The 13,671-nt window shown below is 43.2% G+C and overlaps 1 protein-coding gene across 4 annotated transcripts in view; it reads right to left on the reverse strand.

Annotated features, from left to right (window-relative positions):
- LOC124775109 (ATP-binding cassette sub-family C member 4-like) overlaps positions 1–13,671 on the reverse strand; it is a 203,973-nt gene that overhangs the window by 53,142 nt on the left and 137,160 nt on the right. For all 4 annotated transcript variants that reach the window (XM_047249940.1, XM_047249938.1, XM_047249939.1 and 1 more), the window contains 3 exons: positions 6,087–6,393; positions 3,189–3,339; positions 2,988–3,094 (listed from right to left, as the gene is read on the reverse strand). In XM_047249940.1, coding sequence (XP_047105896.1) covers positions 2,988–3,094; positions 3,189–3,339; positions 6,087–6,393 — 565 coding nt within the window. The remainder of the gene's footprint in view (positions 1–2,987; positions 3,095–3,188; positions 3,340–6,086; positions 6,394–13,671) is intronic.

The following is a 13,671-nucleotide window of genomic DNA, read 5'->3' on the forward strand; positions in this document are numbered from 1 at the left end:
CAGTGGTCTGAGGAGTATCTTTGAGAATTCAGATTGATGTTAGTCACCAAATTCGACTGATTCCTGTCCGATGGAACACATCATCAGAGATGCTACCGGCAGCAGCTCTCTGTCGAGAAGCAGCTGGCCCGTAACTTAAGGAAACCTACTTAGGACTCGTCGAATCCAAGCCACAAAGAATCGCTGCTGTATTGCTTTGTTTAGGTGGAACAGCACGCTATTAAGCAGGTGGTGGTAATATTTCATCTGAGTGTACAGGGTGTGTGACTATTATAGATACAAACGAAATGAGTCAGCAGCGAACAATGAATCAAGCAGAACTAGTAATTAACGCAGGTCCTGAAATCAATGGCTTCTCTGTTTTGACGTATTACGACTGAGTAGAAGAACTCACAACAGAGTCCTCGATGATTGAGACTACATACTAACACAAATACATTACAACAAATGTCCCACATGGCGACTGTTCATGTGAAGGCAGCCTTCGGCATACATGCTCATCGACACCCATCCATGTTCAAAAATCCCAGGGGTGTTCTGAAAGCATTAACAAATATCTATAATGCGTTCTCTGAGTTCATCGACACTAACAATACGGCTGCAATACACCAAAGCTTTTAAATATCACCACACCAAAAAATGAAACAAGCTCAAGTCAGAGAACCTGGGAGGCCACGGTATTAGCGAAACACGACAGATAACCTTGTCGAAGATTGGTGCTACATATTCCCGAACAGCAACAGGTACATGTCTTGGTGCACCATGATGAATGAATGATTTGCATTTCCTTTCACTATAAGCATCATCCAAATAGCCTATTACCTGTTGCAGGAGATGAAGGCATACACGAATTGTACGTCGCTGAGGTAGGGAATGTGCCTGTATCAATTGCTCTGACAGCTGCTCATGTGTTAATGGAAATTCTCCGTTCACTGGTAGAATATGGGTTCTCCTAAACCAGAACGCGTGGGTTGTGAGTGTTCATAGTGCCGTCTCGGGTAAAGCATGATTCATCTGTAAGTAACAAGCGCATTAGGAACTGAATCATTGCGTAAGGATGGATTGGCAGAAGGCAGCCTGGGCTGGAAATTCAGGTGCGGCCAGCGCTTGCACGCTTTGTATACGATACATTTTGTACTATTGTTGCGCATGTAATGTCTGTCATATGGTGAAGGGCTAAACGCATTCTGCTGCAAGCATCCTCGTGGTACGTGCGCCCGGCATTGCATCCACTTGTTAATACGCGCCCCTTCATTCGTGTTGTCGACACTATTTTTGACCAACCTGCGTGTTCCATTTTAGGTTTTAATGAACCAGTGTCGTGCAGGAGCTAATGGAACCTAGTTGACACACTGCTGTCTGGCTGTCCTCTGTCGATACGTTTCATCATTAAATCGTGCTGCCTCGCGTGAAATGCCGTTAGCACGCCTGTAGGTAAATTGGATATCACCCATTTCTTCGTATGAAAATCGCTGTAGAGCAGTGGCAACCGCTTCAGATGCTACACATGTACACTGCTATTTCTGTTTACTGTGGGAACTAGTACGTTAGACATTAACAATGGCATGACTACAATTACGTATACGTTCGTATCGGCGAAACCATTGGTTTCCGGACCTGTTATTTACTTGTTTCAATGCCTTCTACTCGCTCCTTTTGTTTGTATCTATAATTGTGAAACATTTTGTATAACCTACTTACTAGTACATTAAACTACGTCAGTGCTGTCTTTTACTGTATCTGACACTCCAGTTATGCTGCATCTTCTGAGTTTCGAAATAGATTTGTGCACATTTCTTGCGCTCGCTTGTAAGAGTTCTAAATGTGTGTCTGGAAACGAAATGTCCTTCCAACATCGACACCGATCTTCTGATACTGATTAAGAGCAAAGCAGTTATATTTGGTTATTACCGTCAAGCTGTGGCGAAATAATTACGAACTCCATTGTATGTTGATGTTTGAATACAGAATACCGGATTCCCTCGACAATGAACTCTACGGACTTCCTTTGTACAATATATTCTGAGTAACGCTTGAAGAAAGAAAAATATTTGGCTCCATGTCTTTGATTAATGGATGCATTACTAAAATGGTAGGCAGCCAACAGTTCACCGTGCTAAGCGCTTCATTTACAGTATCCGTCGCTCTTTTACTAAGTAAAGTTTGTTGGCTCTCTCTCTCTCTCTCTCTCTCTCTCTCTCTCTCTCTCTCTCTCTCTCATCTCAGTTTAACATAGAGTGTGATCGAAAGAAAAACCTTTTCTGTCTAAGCTTTTACTGTCTTCCAGTGGAATTCATGTACGATATTCGCTTTTCTGATGGTTCCCAATGTTTTATTTTGTATATTCGATAGTACGTTCTTGTTCTGCGAAACGTATTACCAACATGATCTGTACATTTATATCAATGTTTCAGCTGCCGATCAGTAATTGCATTCCATCCTCCCGAAGACTCATTCTTAAAAAAAAATATATTTGGGTACAGCTGAAAGGTGGGTCCAAGTTGTCAATGTTCTCGCTTTTTCGTGCAATTTTTTAACGAACAAAATCAGAATCTGGTTTTATTTTATGTAATGTCATTACGGTAATTTGTTTCTTTGGGTAATTAGTACTCCCTCCAAGGATACTGTATGTTTATGGATAGCACCGAAATATTGACAGAACCGCTAATATGGTAACTTTACAGTAGTCTGATCCCGTGTTAACGTATAAACGAGTGAGTAACTATATGGCGTCTGTGTTCCATGTTTCGCGTGACGACTGCTGAACACTCGGAGCGGCAGAGGGGCTTGCGTGTCCCCTGGTCGGGTGACACTTTATACGCTATCTGGATGCGACGCAGATGATCGAACCCCTATTCGCGTAATGCAAACTGTGTCGTCAAAATAAACATTTTGAAGTTCATGCTGTTTTCTGAACTTTGCTGATTATCGTTGTACGACAGTGCCAACTGCCTGTATAAAGTGTGACGAGAGGTACTGTTTCTCACCTGGTGAGCGTCGAACTCGTGCTTGACCATCTCCTGGACTCTTGCAGAGCGCACTGTCGCTAGGCCGTTCAGCGTGTCGGACAGATGCGAGAACACCGGGCTTCGTCCTGCAGAAACATCACAATTAACTTTCTGTTATTTGCAGCCGTCGTCATTAATCGAAACACATTATTACATGGCAAGATACCGCAGAACACTCACGTATTCCTTCCAACTGCTTCACGTTCCGTCCTGTAGATATGAACATCACAGACAGCCATATGAAGAAGACTGACACCACTGCCAAAGGAACTATCACAATGTACTGAGAGATGAGCACCAGGATGATGATTCCAAACATACAGAGGAATATCTGCAACACAAAGAAATGAAGTGTTCCGTCATACAAAACGGAGTGAGAATTATTGGTTAGAATATGACAAATGTGAGAACGCGCCAATACCAGATTCGATATACGAGTATTTGGCTGGCACCGACATCAACACCCAAAATCATGTCAATACCTAAATACCTACATCTGCGCAATTACTCTACAATTCACACTGAACTGCTTTGCAGGGGGCCCATAGAAACACTTTCCGACTATTTCTCGACCATTCCATTCTCGAATAGCACGTGCGATGAACGAAGACCTAAATCTTTCCGTGCGAGCTCTGATTTATTTTATTACGGCGGTGATTTCTCCATATGGAGGTGCTAGTCCAAGTACTTTACAGTCAGAGGAGAAAGGTGGCGATTCAAACTTCGTGAAACACACTCAACACAACTAAAACCCCATTATTTTAATGATTACCACCTTATCTCGCTTATCATATTCGTGATTCACTATTCACTAATCCGTAATTGTACAAAACGAGCCGCCCTTCCCTGAACCCATCAATTTCCTCCGTCAATCCCATCTGAGGAGCAGCTCGCATCGTACACCAATAACATAAAAGAGGACGTACAAGCATTGTGTAAGAAGTCTCACCAGTAAAACTATTGTAGCCTCTAAGTGTTCGGCTAACAGAATGCCTTCTTTGGTCCACCTTCCCTAGCAAAATTTTCTATGTGGTTGTTCCGACCGAAGTTGTTCGTAACTGTAGTCCCAAGATACTTACGTGAATCAACAGCCTTTAAATGTGTGATTTATCGTGTAACCGAAATTTAACGGAGTTTTTTAATACTCATGTGAAGGATCCCACACAGCCACTTTTCGCACCAATCAGATATCTTGCCTAAATCATTTTGTAATTCGTTTTGTTCTTTTGTTGACCGTAATAGAGGGTAAACAACGAATTAGGTACTGATATCGACAGTATCGCAATCTATTTGATTGCTTTGCCGTGTATTTTTAAGTTTGTCTAAAGAAGTTAAGGGATTAAAGGGAAGAGGGCGATATTTCAAGACTGATATGTTTAGATGAACCAACTTGAATATAAAATGAAATACAGATGTTAAGCAGTAAAAGACTAATATAACCGTACTAACATACTAACCACAAACAAGATACAACTTTAGATGAATTTTCTGCTACAGATGCCTGCCATTACTGCAAGTTTTTTTTATTTTTTTTTTTAGAGAAAAGCATTATATAGAATAGAAGAAAAAATGAGACTTTTCTTTGTTTTGAACTAACAAATGTAGCACAAAATCAAAATCATAAGCATTTGTAATTTTCACTATTGCTCCTGTTTCCTGTACAGTAGTATATACGAGGGTAATCCCAAAATGAGGGTAATCCCAAAAGTAAGATGTCCTGTTTTTTTTTGTAAGTACATAGGCGTGCTTATTTGTTAAAGGCTTGAACATTTAGCTATTTTTCGACATAATCACCATTTCTGTCGATGCATTTTTGTAGACGCTGTTGCAGTTTTTGTATGCCCTTGTCATACCAGCTCGCCGCCATGCTGTTTGAAAGTTATTAACCTCTTCTTTCACCTCGTCGTCGGAGCTGAATCGCTGGGACCATAATTAACGCTGACAGGTACTGAGAGACTCTGAAAAAACTCAAACGAGCAATTCAGAACTGGAGAAGAGGAATGTTTAGCAAGGGCGTACACATTCTCCATGACAGCGTTCGCCCACACATCGCTCGGTAAGCCGTTGCTCTCCTGCAACAGTTTCAGTGGAACATAATCATCCACCTACCCTATAGTCCTGGCTTGGAGCCCAGTGACTATCACCAGTTCCATACGTTAAAAGAACATTTGGCCAGAAAGCGATTCAGCTCCGATGACGAGGTGATGGAAGAGGTGATGGAAGAGGTGATGGAAGAGGTGATGGAAGAGGTGATGGAAGAGGTGATGGAAGAGGTGATGGAAGAGGTGATGGAAGAGGTGATGGAAGAGGTGATGGAAGAGGTGATGGAAGAGGTGATGGAAGAGGTGATGGAAGAGGTGATGGAAGAGGTGATGGAAGAGGTGATGGAAGAGGTGATGGAAGAGGTGATGGAAGAGGTGATGGAAGAGGTGATGGAAGAGGTGATGGAAGAGGTGATGGAAGAGGTGATGGAAGAGGTGATGGAAGAGGTGATGGAAGAGGTGATGGAAGAGGTGATGGAAGAGGTGATGGAAGAGGTGATGGAAGAGGTGATGGAAGAGGTGATGGAAGAGGTGATGGAAGAGGTGATGGAAGAGGTGATGGAAGAGGTGATGGAAGAGGTGATGGAAGAGGTGATGGAAGAGGTGATGGAAGAGGTGATGGAAGAGGTGATGGAAGAGGTGAAGGAAGAGGTGAAGGAAGAGGTGAAGGAAGAGGTGAAGGAAGAGGTGAAGGAAGAGGTGAAGGAAGAGGTGAAGGAAGAGGTTCATAACTTTCTGAACAGCATGGCGGCGAGCTGGTATAACATGGGCATGCAAAAACTGCCACAGCGTCTACAGAAATGCATCGACAGAAATGGTGATTATGTCGAAAAATACCTGAATGGTCAAGCTGTAAACTGATGAAAACCATTGTAGAAATAAACAGATCTATGAACTTATAAAAAAATAGGAGACCTTACTTTTGGGATTACCCTCTTAGATTACTTTCTCCCAACACCAATCGGTGTTTCAGATATCGATTCTTTGACGTATCAGTGATGTCGTTATGCCCCTATCCAGAGGCGGTGGCACTGACCTGTATCATGTCAAGCGTTGGAAAAGGCAACAGCTCGTCGATGGCGCCGATGTCCTTGGAGAAACGGTTGAGGATGCGGCCGGCGGGGTTGGTGTCGAAGAAGCGGATGGGCGAGCGCAGCACGCGCTCGAACATCCAGTTGTGCAGGCGTCGCGAGGCGCGCATGCACATGGCGGCGAAGCCCAGCGCTCGCGCCGTGCTCAGCAGGATGACGAACGCCACGATGGCGCCGTACGCCGACACGAACCACGTGCTCGACGGCACCTCCTCTCCGTGGCCCAGGCTCCGCTGCTCCTCCGCCGCCGTCCTGGGGCACACCAGACGCTCTCCATTCACTGTCCCACACCCTATGCTAACTGCAGTGGCGGCTCGTGCAAGATTTTACCATTGTGCTACAATATGGTGGCCTATAGGCTTTTAACTCACAAGGGTAGTAATTGTAACTAAATTGCCAATATTTTATGTATATAGACTGAAGCGACGAGTGTAAATTTGGAGCAAGGCGGGGAATTGAACCCGGGTCTCCTGCTTATAAGGCAGGTGCGTTAGCCACTAAGTTACCTTGGTACAGAGATTCGCACAACTGCGCGCATTACCGTGGCACGTCTCACTCCTCGATCCAAATTCACACTGCCGCCCCAGTCCACTGGAGCACTGACCTTACGCGAGTGAGTTCTCTCAACACAAACCAAGAGCCGACTCAGAAAATTAGGCCTATGTCTGGCCGTCTGGATGCCTCGTCGGACTTCGTCGTGCCGACCAAATCAGGTCACCTGTAACGCGCTTTCACAGAACGGGAGGACGCGTAGAAGAGTTATTTCTTTTGTAAGACTACAACGAGCTGCTCGGGATAGACCCTTTACAGAGCCCACTTATTGTCAGCCACATACCAGGCCAGCTAGTAATGGGGGACACAGGCGGTACAATTCGGTACGTTAGGGGAGGGATATGAAGTAAAGGTACTTGTCTTGCCCCATCAGTATAGCTCTCAGAAACTTTGTTCAGAACGTGGAGACTGGAGCTATCTTCAATCCCAGATGAAAATGTTAATGCCTAGAGCATGTTTGAGTAATTTTTTATGTGAGAGTAGAGGAAGATTGGGTTGTATCGGACACTCAAGCTTTACCGAAACTACTGTTTTTCTGAAGTCTGCACGGAACATTCTCCACCCTACAAGTGCTACGATACATACCTAATACGATTACGAAACTCAAAAATTCGTAACATACTGTTTAAGTTAAAGGTTATGACATAATAAGCCTACGTCAAAGTATTTGTTTGACCTTTTGTCTTTCATTTATCAGATGTGTGATAGAGACACTTTATACGAGCAAAAATCTCATATGCACAACACTGACATTTGTGACATTAAATCCAGTCTCCTTCGAAGGTATCACTGATCGTGTAATATTGTTTCTTGCTCATCAAAAATTTCTAGGAAAGAAAACTATTTCTTAAAATAGGTTTCACGGCCATTTTTCTATTTCCCCGCAAAGCTCTACGTCTATTACTTAACACACTCATCGGAACTCAATATGTCTCATTCGTTTCCCGAGTTATTTCAAGAGTTCAGACTTTTTCTACGACTTGCCTGACGCTATTTCCATCCCATTTATGTAGTAATTTCTCCATATTTGCCCGTTAGAAAAGGAATATAAATTTTTAAATAATTATGGTGTCTTTTGTTCGGTACACACAAAATTGATTTGTACGATACAGCCCGAAGGTGTCACTGTGGTAGTTCAACATTTCCATTGTTATCACTTCTGCTATACATTGTCACAGCCTACAATAGAGAATAGTATCAGTAGTGTCTAAAGATATTTTAAATGTAGTATTGTTTGTTTGCAAACGAAACGTGAACTCCAAAGGAAGTTCGTGGACCGAAAAACCCAATTGAATCGGATACGCAATTGAATCGGATACGTTGTTGTCACTTCGAAACACACCGTCGTTTTGATTTAAAATTCCATGAGCTGTCTTTATCCCCCATAGTTCAAAATAAAGATCTTGTCCAATGCAATCCAAAATCAGTTCTAGATAATTTTCAGAGAAGGCATTTAATATTGCTTCGCAGGATGGCTTATCGCACCCACAGACAAAACTCATTTCCTCACCCAACTGAGGGCTGACTAAGCTGTCTTTCAATGATGACGATATGATAGTGGAAAATATGTACTAGCGTACTGAGATTGTTTGAGAAGTTTCGGTTGTATCTGGGATATAACGGTCGATAGGAAGTTTCAATTATAAATTTATGCCCACACATGATACTGCGACTTGCATAGTCTCACACGCAGCTTCAATTTCGAAAGGTGGTGAAATCGCTTATTGTCAACTATATCAAGAGGGAACCATCGTTAACTGATATAGAATAGGAACAGAAATAGCCTTCTTGCAGTCCTGATGAGCCTTAACTTCGTTATTTAGTTTAACTCATCTTCGGCAACAACCTTGTATAAAACGAAATAGCCCACATGAACGGCTAGGTATGCTTTTGAACAGAGGCTTTTGTAGCACCGGATGGAAACAGGGACCAGGGGAACACAATAGGTGGTGGCTGAGGGTGTCAGCTGCCCGCTAGCCGCTGGTCTGAAGAGAGCACAAAGGGACGTCCTCGCTCAGGACGCGCCCGCGTCCCCGTGTGTGACGATACGAAAATAACTGAACGAGAATGTTGCCGCCATAAGGAACATCAATGACAAATTTCGGATACAACACTTTAAAGCTGAGAATATTTAAGTCTGTTAAAACCACAGAACAAATACGACAGTTATACAAACTAAGCGATCTCTCCTACCAGAATCTAGGTACTACATTTAAGCATATCCTTCCGCTTATTTGAGTCCAATCCTGCTCTTCCTCGGGGCAAATCATGAATTTCAAAACTGAAGTGTTGGTATTTTTAACTCTTGATCGCCTACAATTTTTAACTTGGTAGTCTAGTAAAAGACAGTCTTCTTTAAGGCTCCAGTTAAACTAAATTGTGAGAAGGCAGAGTGACGTATTTGTATGAATACGGCCCATTAATGGTGAACATGACGTATTTGTAAATATTTTATGACGAATGTAGTCTAGTATTTTTTGAGTGTTATGAGCTCTCATTATGCACGGAACTGTGCGTATGGGGCTAAAGTACTGGGAAGAAAAATGGTCAACATTACATGTTTCTGGCTAGAGAATCGTACAGGAACCGGATACATTGAGATTAAGATACATTAACGTATTTCATCTCACATGAATATAACGGAACTGCTGCTGCTCTTCTTATACAGTAACGATTCAGCTGATAGTTTCAATCTCGGGCTATTCGGAGATGATACAGTTCCTGCAAGGCAATTCTATCCGTTAAAGATTAGTTAATATTCACTTAGATCCCGACAAAACAATGACTGGCGACTAGTTCTCAACATAGATAAATGCGAAGTTGTGCACACCATGAAGTGTAGGAGCATGGTATCCTTTGGCGACGCGGTTAATGAGTCGCAACTACTGCCAGTAAGGTTTGGGAGCAATACTGTGTAGGAAGTTTTATTGAAACGGAGACATACACCACGGTCCAGTATCTTTGATATCCATTTGTTGAAGAATTCTAGAACATGATCTGAGCTCAAACGTAATGAGGTACCTCGTACACAATGAACTCTTCCTTGGTGACCAGCATGGACTTCGAAACCGGTGATCATGTGACTCGCTCTTTCTCCACATGACGTTCTGAAAGACATGGATCAGATTAAAGTAGTCGGGAAGATGCTGTATTTCTCGATATCTGAAAAGCATTTGATTCAGTACCACATCTACGCTCGTTATCAGAAGTATGATCGTATGGGGTATCCAGGGAAATTTGTACCTGCACCGAGGATTTTTTGGTAGGAAAGGTGCAGAGCGTGTCTTCCACCGAGTTTCATCGACGGATGAAGTAATTTAGTACGCACCCCCGAGAAGTGTGTTGGAATCTAAATGTGCATGTTGTATTTTAACGACATTGCAGGCAATATTAATAATGGTCTCTGACTTTCTGCAGAGGATACAGTTATCTGTAATGAAGTACTGTCAGAAAAAAGCTGCATGTATAATTAGTCGAATTTTGACAAGATTTCGGAATGGTGCAGAGATTGACAAGCTGCTTTAAATGTTCTTAATGTAAAATTGTGCACTCGACAAAACGGGAAAAACCTAGTAACCCACGATTATAATATGAAAGAGTCACAACTAGAATCGGTGAACCGATCCAAGTATGTGGGTGTAACAATTTGTAGGGATACGAAATGGAAAAAATTGACAGGCTAAGTAGTGACGCAGGTGGCCGACTTCGTTTCAGTGGCAGAATGGAAGGAAAATTAAATCAGTCTAGGAAGAAGATAGTTTCTGCGACCCATCCTACAACACTACACAGGATTGCGAGACCCTTACCAGATAGGGATATCAAGGTATACTTAAGGTGTGGGCAGGTCGAATGGCCACATATTTATTTGGCACGTTGGAAAGTGTCACGAAGACTGGCAGACACTTTAAGACAAAGACGATCTATCTCGAGAAAGCTTGTTTACGTAGTTTCAAGAATTGGCTTTAAATTATAACTAGAAATATACTACAGCCTCTTACTATCTAAACCATATGGATTCTAAGGACAAGAGTGAGTCAATTACAGCGCGGACAGAGGCACTTATAAACAGTAATTCTTATCGCGCTCCGTACATGTATAGAACGGGGAGAAGAGCTAATAACTAGTGCAATGAGAAGTACTGTCCGCCCTGATCTCAGAGTAATTTTCACAGTATAGATGTGGACATAGATTTAGGTCGCGCCCCAAGATATCCACTGTCACATGCTAAAGACAGCTGAAGGAAATTGCATTGTGGGCACGCACAAAACGAGAAGCGAAGCCTTAGTGGACAACAACATGTCTCACTGTTAGCATGGTGAGTGAGCCAATGTTGGTAGTGCAGGTTGTTGCTTCGGCGCCAACCGACTACTTCTGGTACGGGCACAGTAGGCTCCGTTGTAGGTAATGTAAATGGCAGTCTAAGATACTTAACTTTCCATGACAAAATTGCTGTGTCTGCTATTTCGGCGCGTTTAGTTATCAAATTTTCCGAAGTAGGAACCGCACAGTAGGACCAGCCTAGAGATCTATCGGTACTCACTGAACACCATGCGCTACGTAATATGTTCCAAATCGCCAAGCAGAAAAAGAGGATTTTTCCAGGACTCATACACAGAGTGCTATTGGCGATAGAAAGGTAGGGTTGGCTGTTTTGGATATCCCTTGGGCTAGGGATCATTCGTATAACCAACAGAAGGATCGACTTACTGTAACTACGTTACAGTGCAGGGTCAAAGTTGGGGTATTATACATTTCCTCCAGCTTGGGTAAATAAAGGAAATCGGCTGGTTCTTTTTCCATTAGAAGTGTCTACGGCGAGCCTTAAGGTGCTTATGGAGGCACCGTTTAATTCGTGGGCGAATTCTGAGAAAATCTGCGAAACATAGTTTTGGCGTACCAAAACAGATCCTCGGATTCCACGATAGCTATGCATAACATAGAGGCTCAAAGTTACCCTACCTGTACTCACGAAAAATCCGGTGTGAGGCGAAAATTTAGTCTGTAACGTGACCTAGCACGAAGAAATATGCAGTGAAGTGTGTTTGTTATTATCAGAACGGTTCTGGGAACGCCAATATAGTACTGGGAACCCCAGTGTACTACTGAAGCACATGCAAAGTTTTTTTTTGCAGTTAAAATCTAGTCAGAAGTGTTAAACATATTCTGCGTTATTTCAATTTCACATAAGTGAACTATCAAAATCTTCTGACCCACAAAGTTCTTTTCGTATGAGTGACATGACCTGCTGTAGCAGGGAAAGAAAGGGAACCAATGGAAAAATGCCCCTGTCGAGCTCAAGAAAGGCTAATATGCTCACCGTTTTGAATCACCGACTGAAAAGTATGAACCGTCTCATTCCACCTTCCTCAGCATCTTTAAAATTTTTCCCAAACTTCTGTACTGCGAACATATTCGTGCTTTATGACAGAGGGGGTCAGTGTCAGTGGTGAAGAGACGAAGTAATAAATACCGGAAGATAGTGGACAGTGGTTATCGAACAGAAAGAACGAAGGAGACAACTGCAGTATGAGAGAAAGAGAGGGGGAGAGTGGGAGAAGGGCAGTGGAACATCGCTGATAGTAACAGAACAGTGTTAGGAAATGAGTGAAGGAGACAGTGGTAGTGGCATAGGAATAAATAGAAGGAAAAGTAGAACTGGGTGACAGCCAGTGATAATGTGAGAGCGAGTCTACGACAATGACAACGAGGAAGAGAAACAGTGATACTGAGAAGAGAGAGCAGCATTTGGAAGGAATGAATGAGACAGTGACGGGAGACAGTGGCAGTAGTAGGACAGGACGAAGGAGACTGTGGCTGTGAGACGGTGGATAGTGACAACGAGTTGGGGTGAGTGAGTGAGAATGGCCAAGTGAGACACCATGGGTATGAGCGCCTCTCCGCGATGGGTTAGTGGATGTGAACGGATTACAATTAGGGGGGCTTGTGGGTGTGAGATGTGAGCTGCATGTTAAATATAGTGCGGGTACGTTGGAATGCCAAAGTTTTTGAAGTGCTGAGGAAGGTAGAGTGAGACAGCTTACATTCAGCGTTTTTTAAAAGAGGAGTACATTAGACTTCTTTGTGCTCTGACAGCATTTTTTCGCTGGTACATATTACACAAAGTAGCCTGCCACGTTTTTATGTCCATTTCAACTTAATCTCAGGAACTACTACAGGGATTTGATAAAGTTTTCACTAGTAGATGAACTGATTCACGAGAAAGGCTTGTGTACGTATTTTATGAGTGTTACAGGCAAGAGACGTCGTCTGACTGCTGTTACTTAGTGCGGTACGAGGGAAGCCGGGGCAGGTCGCTAGGCGATCCTAAAAACAATGAAACACCTGACGCAACTGCTACGTTAGTATGGATACTGCACCAATTGGCTCTTGGAGGACGCCGACAAGTTTCAGAGCAGCTATGGCCACATGAACGCTGTCGCCCCTATGCTGATGTCTGGTAAAGGAGACCGCTTATAAAACACTAATACGACCTATTCTTGAGTACTGCTCGAGCGTTTGGATCCCTATCAGGTCGGATTGAGGGAGGACATAGAAGCAATTCAAAGGCGGGCTGCTAGATTTGTTACTGGTAGGTTTGATCATCACGCGAGTGTTGCGGAAATGCTTCAGGAACTCGGGTGGGAGTCTCTGGAGGAAAGGAGGCGTTCTTTTCGTGAATCGCTACTGAGGAAACTTAGAGAACCAGCATTTGAGGCTGACTGCAGTACAATTTTTCTGGCGCCAACTTATATTTCGCGGAAGGACCACAAAGATAAGATAAGAGAGATTAGGGCTCGTACAGAGGCATATAGGCAGACATTTTTCCCTCTTTCTGTTTGGAAGTGGAACAGGGAGAGAAGGTGCTAGTTGTGGTACGAGGTACCCTCCGCCACGCACCGTATGGTGATTGCGGAGTATGTATGTAGATGTATATGGTGTGGATAGACAGTGGGGCTAACAGTCTGGGACCGGCGAGAG

Source organism: Schistocerca piceifrons, chromosome 2 (assembly GCF_021461385.2).
Source record: "Schistocerca piceifrons isolate TAMUIC-IGC-003096 chromosome 2, iqSchPice1.1, whole genome shotgun sequence".
NCBI lineage: Eukaryota > Metazoa > Arthropoda > Insecta > Orthoptera > Acrididae > Schistocerca > Schistocerca piceifrons.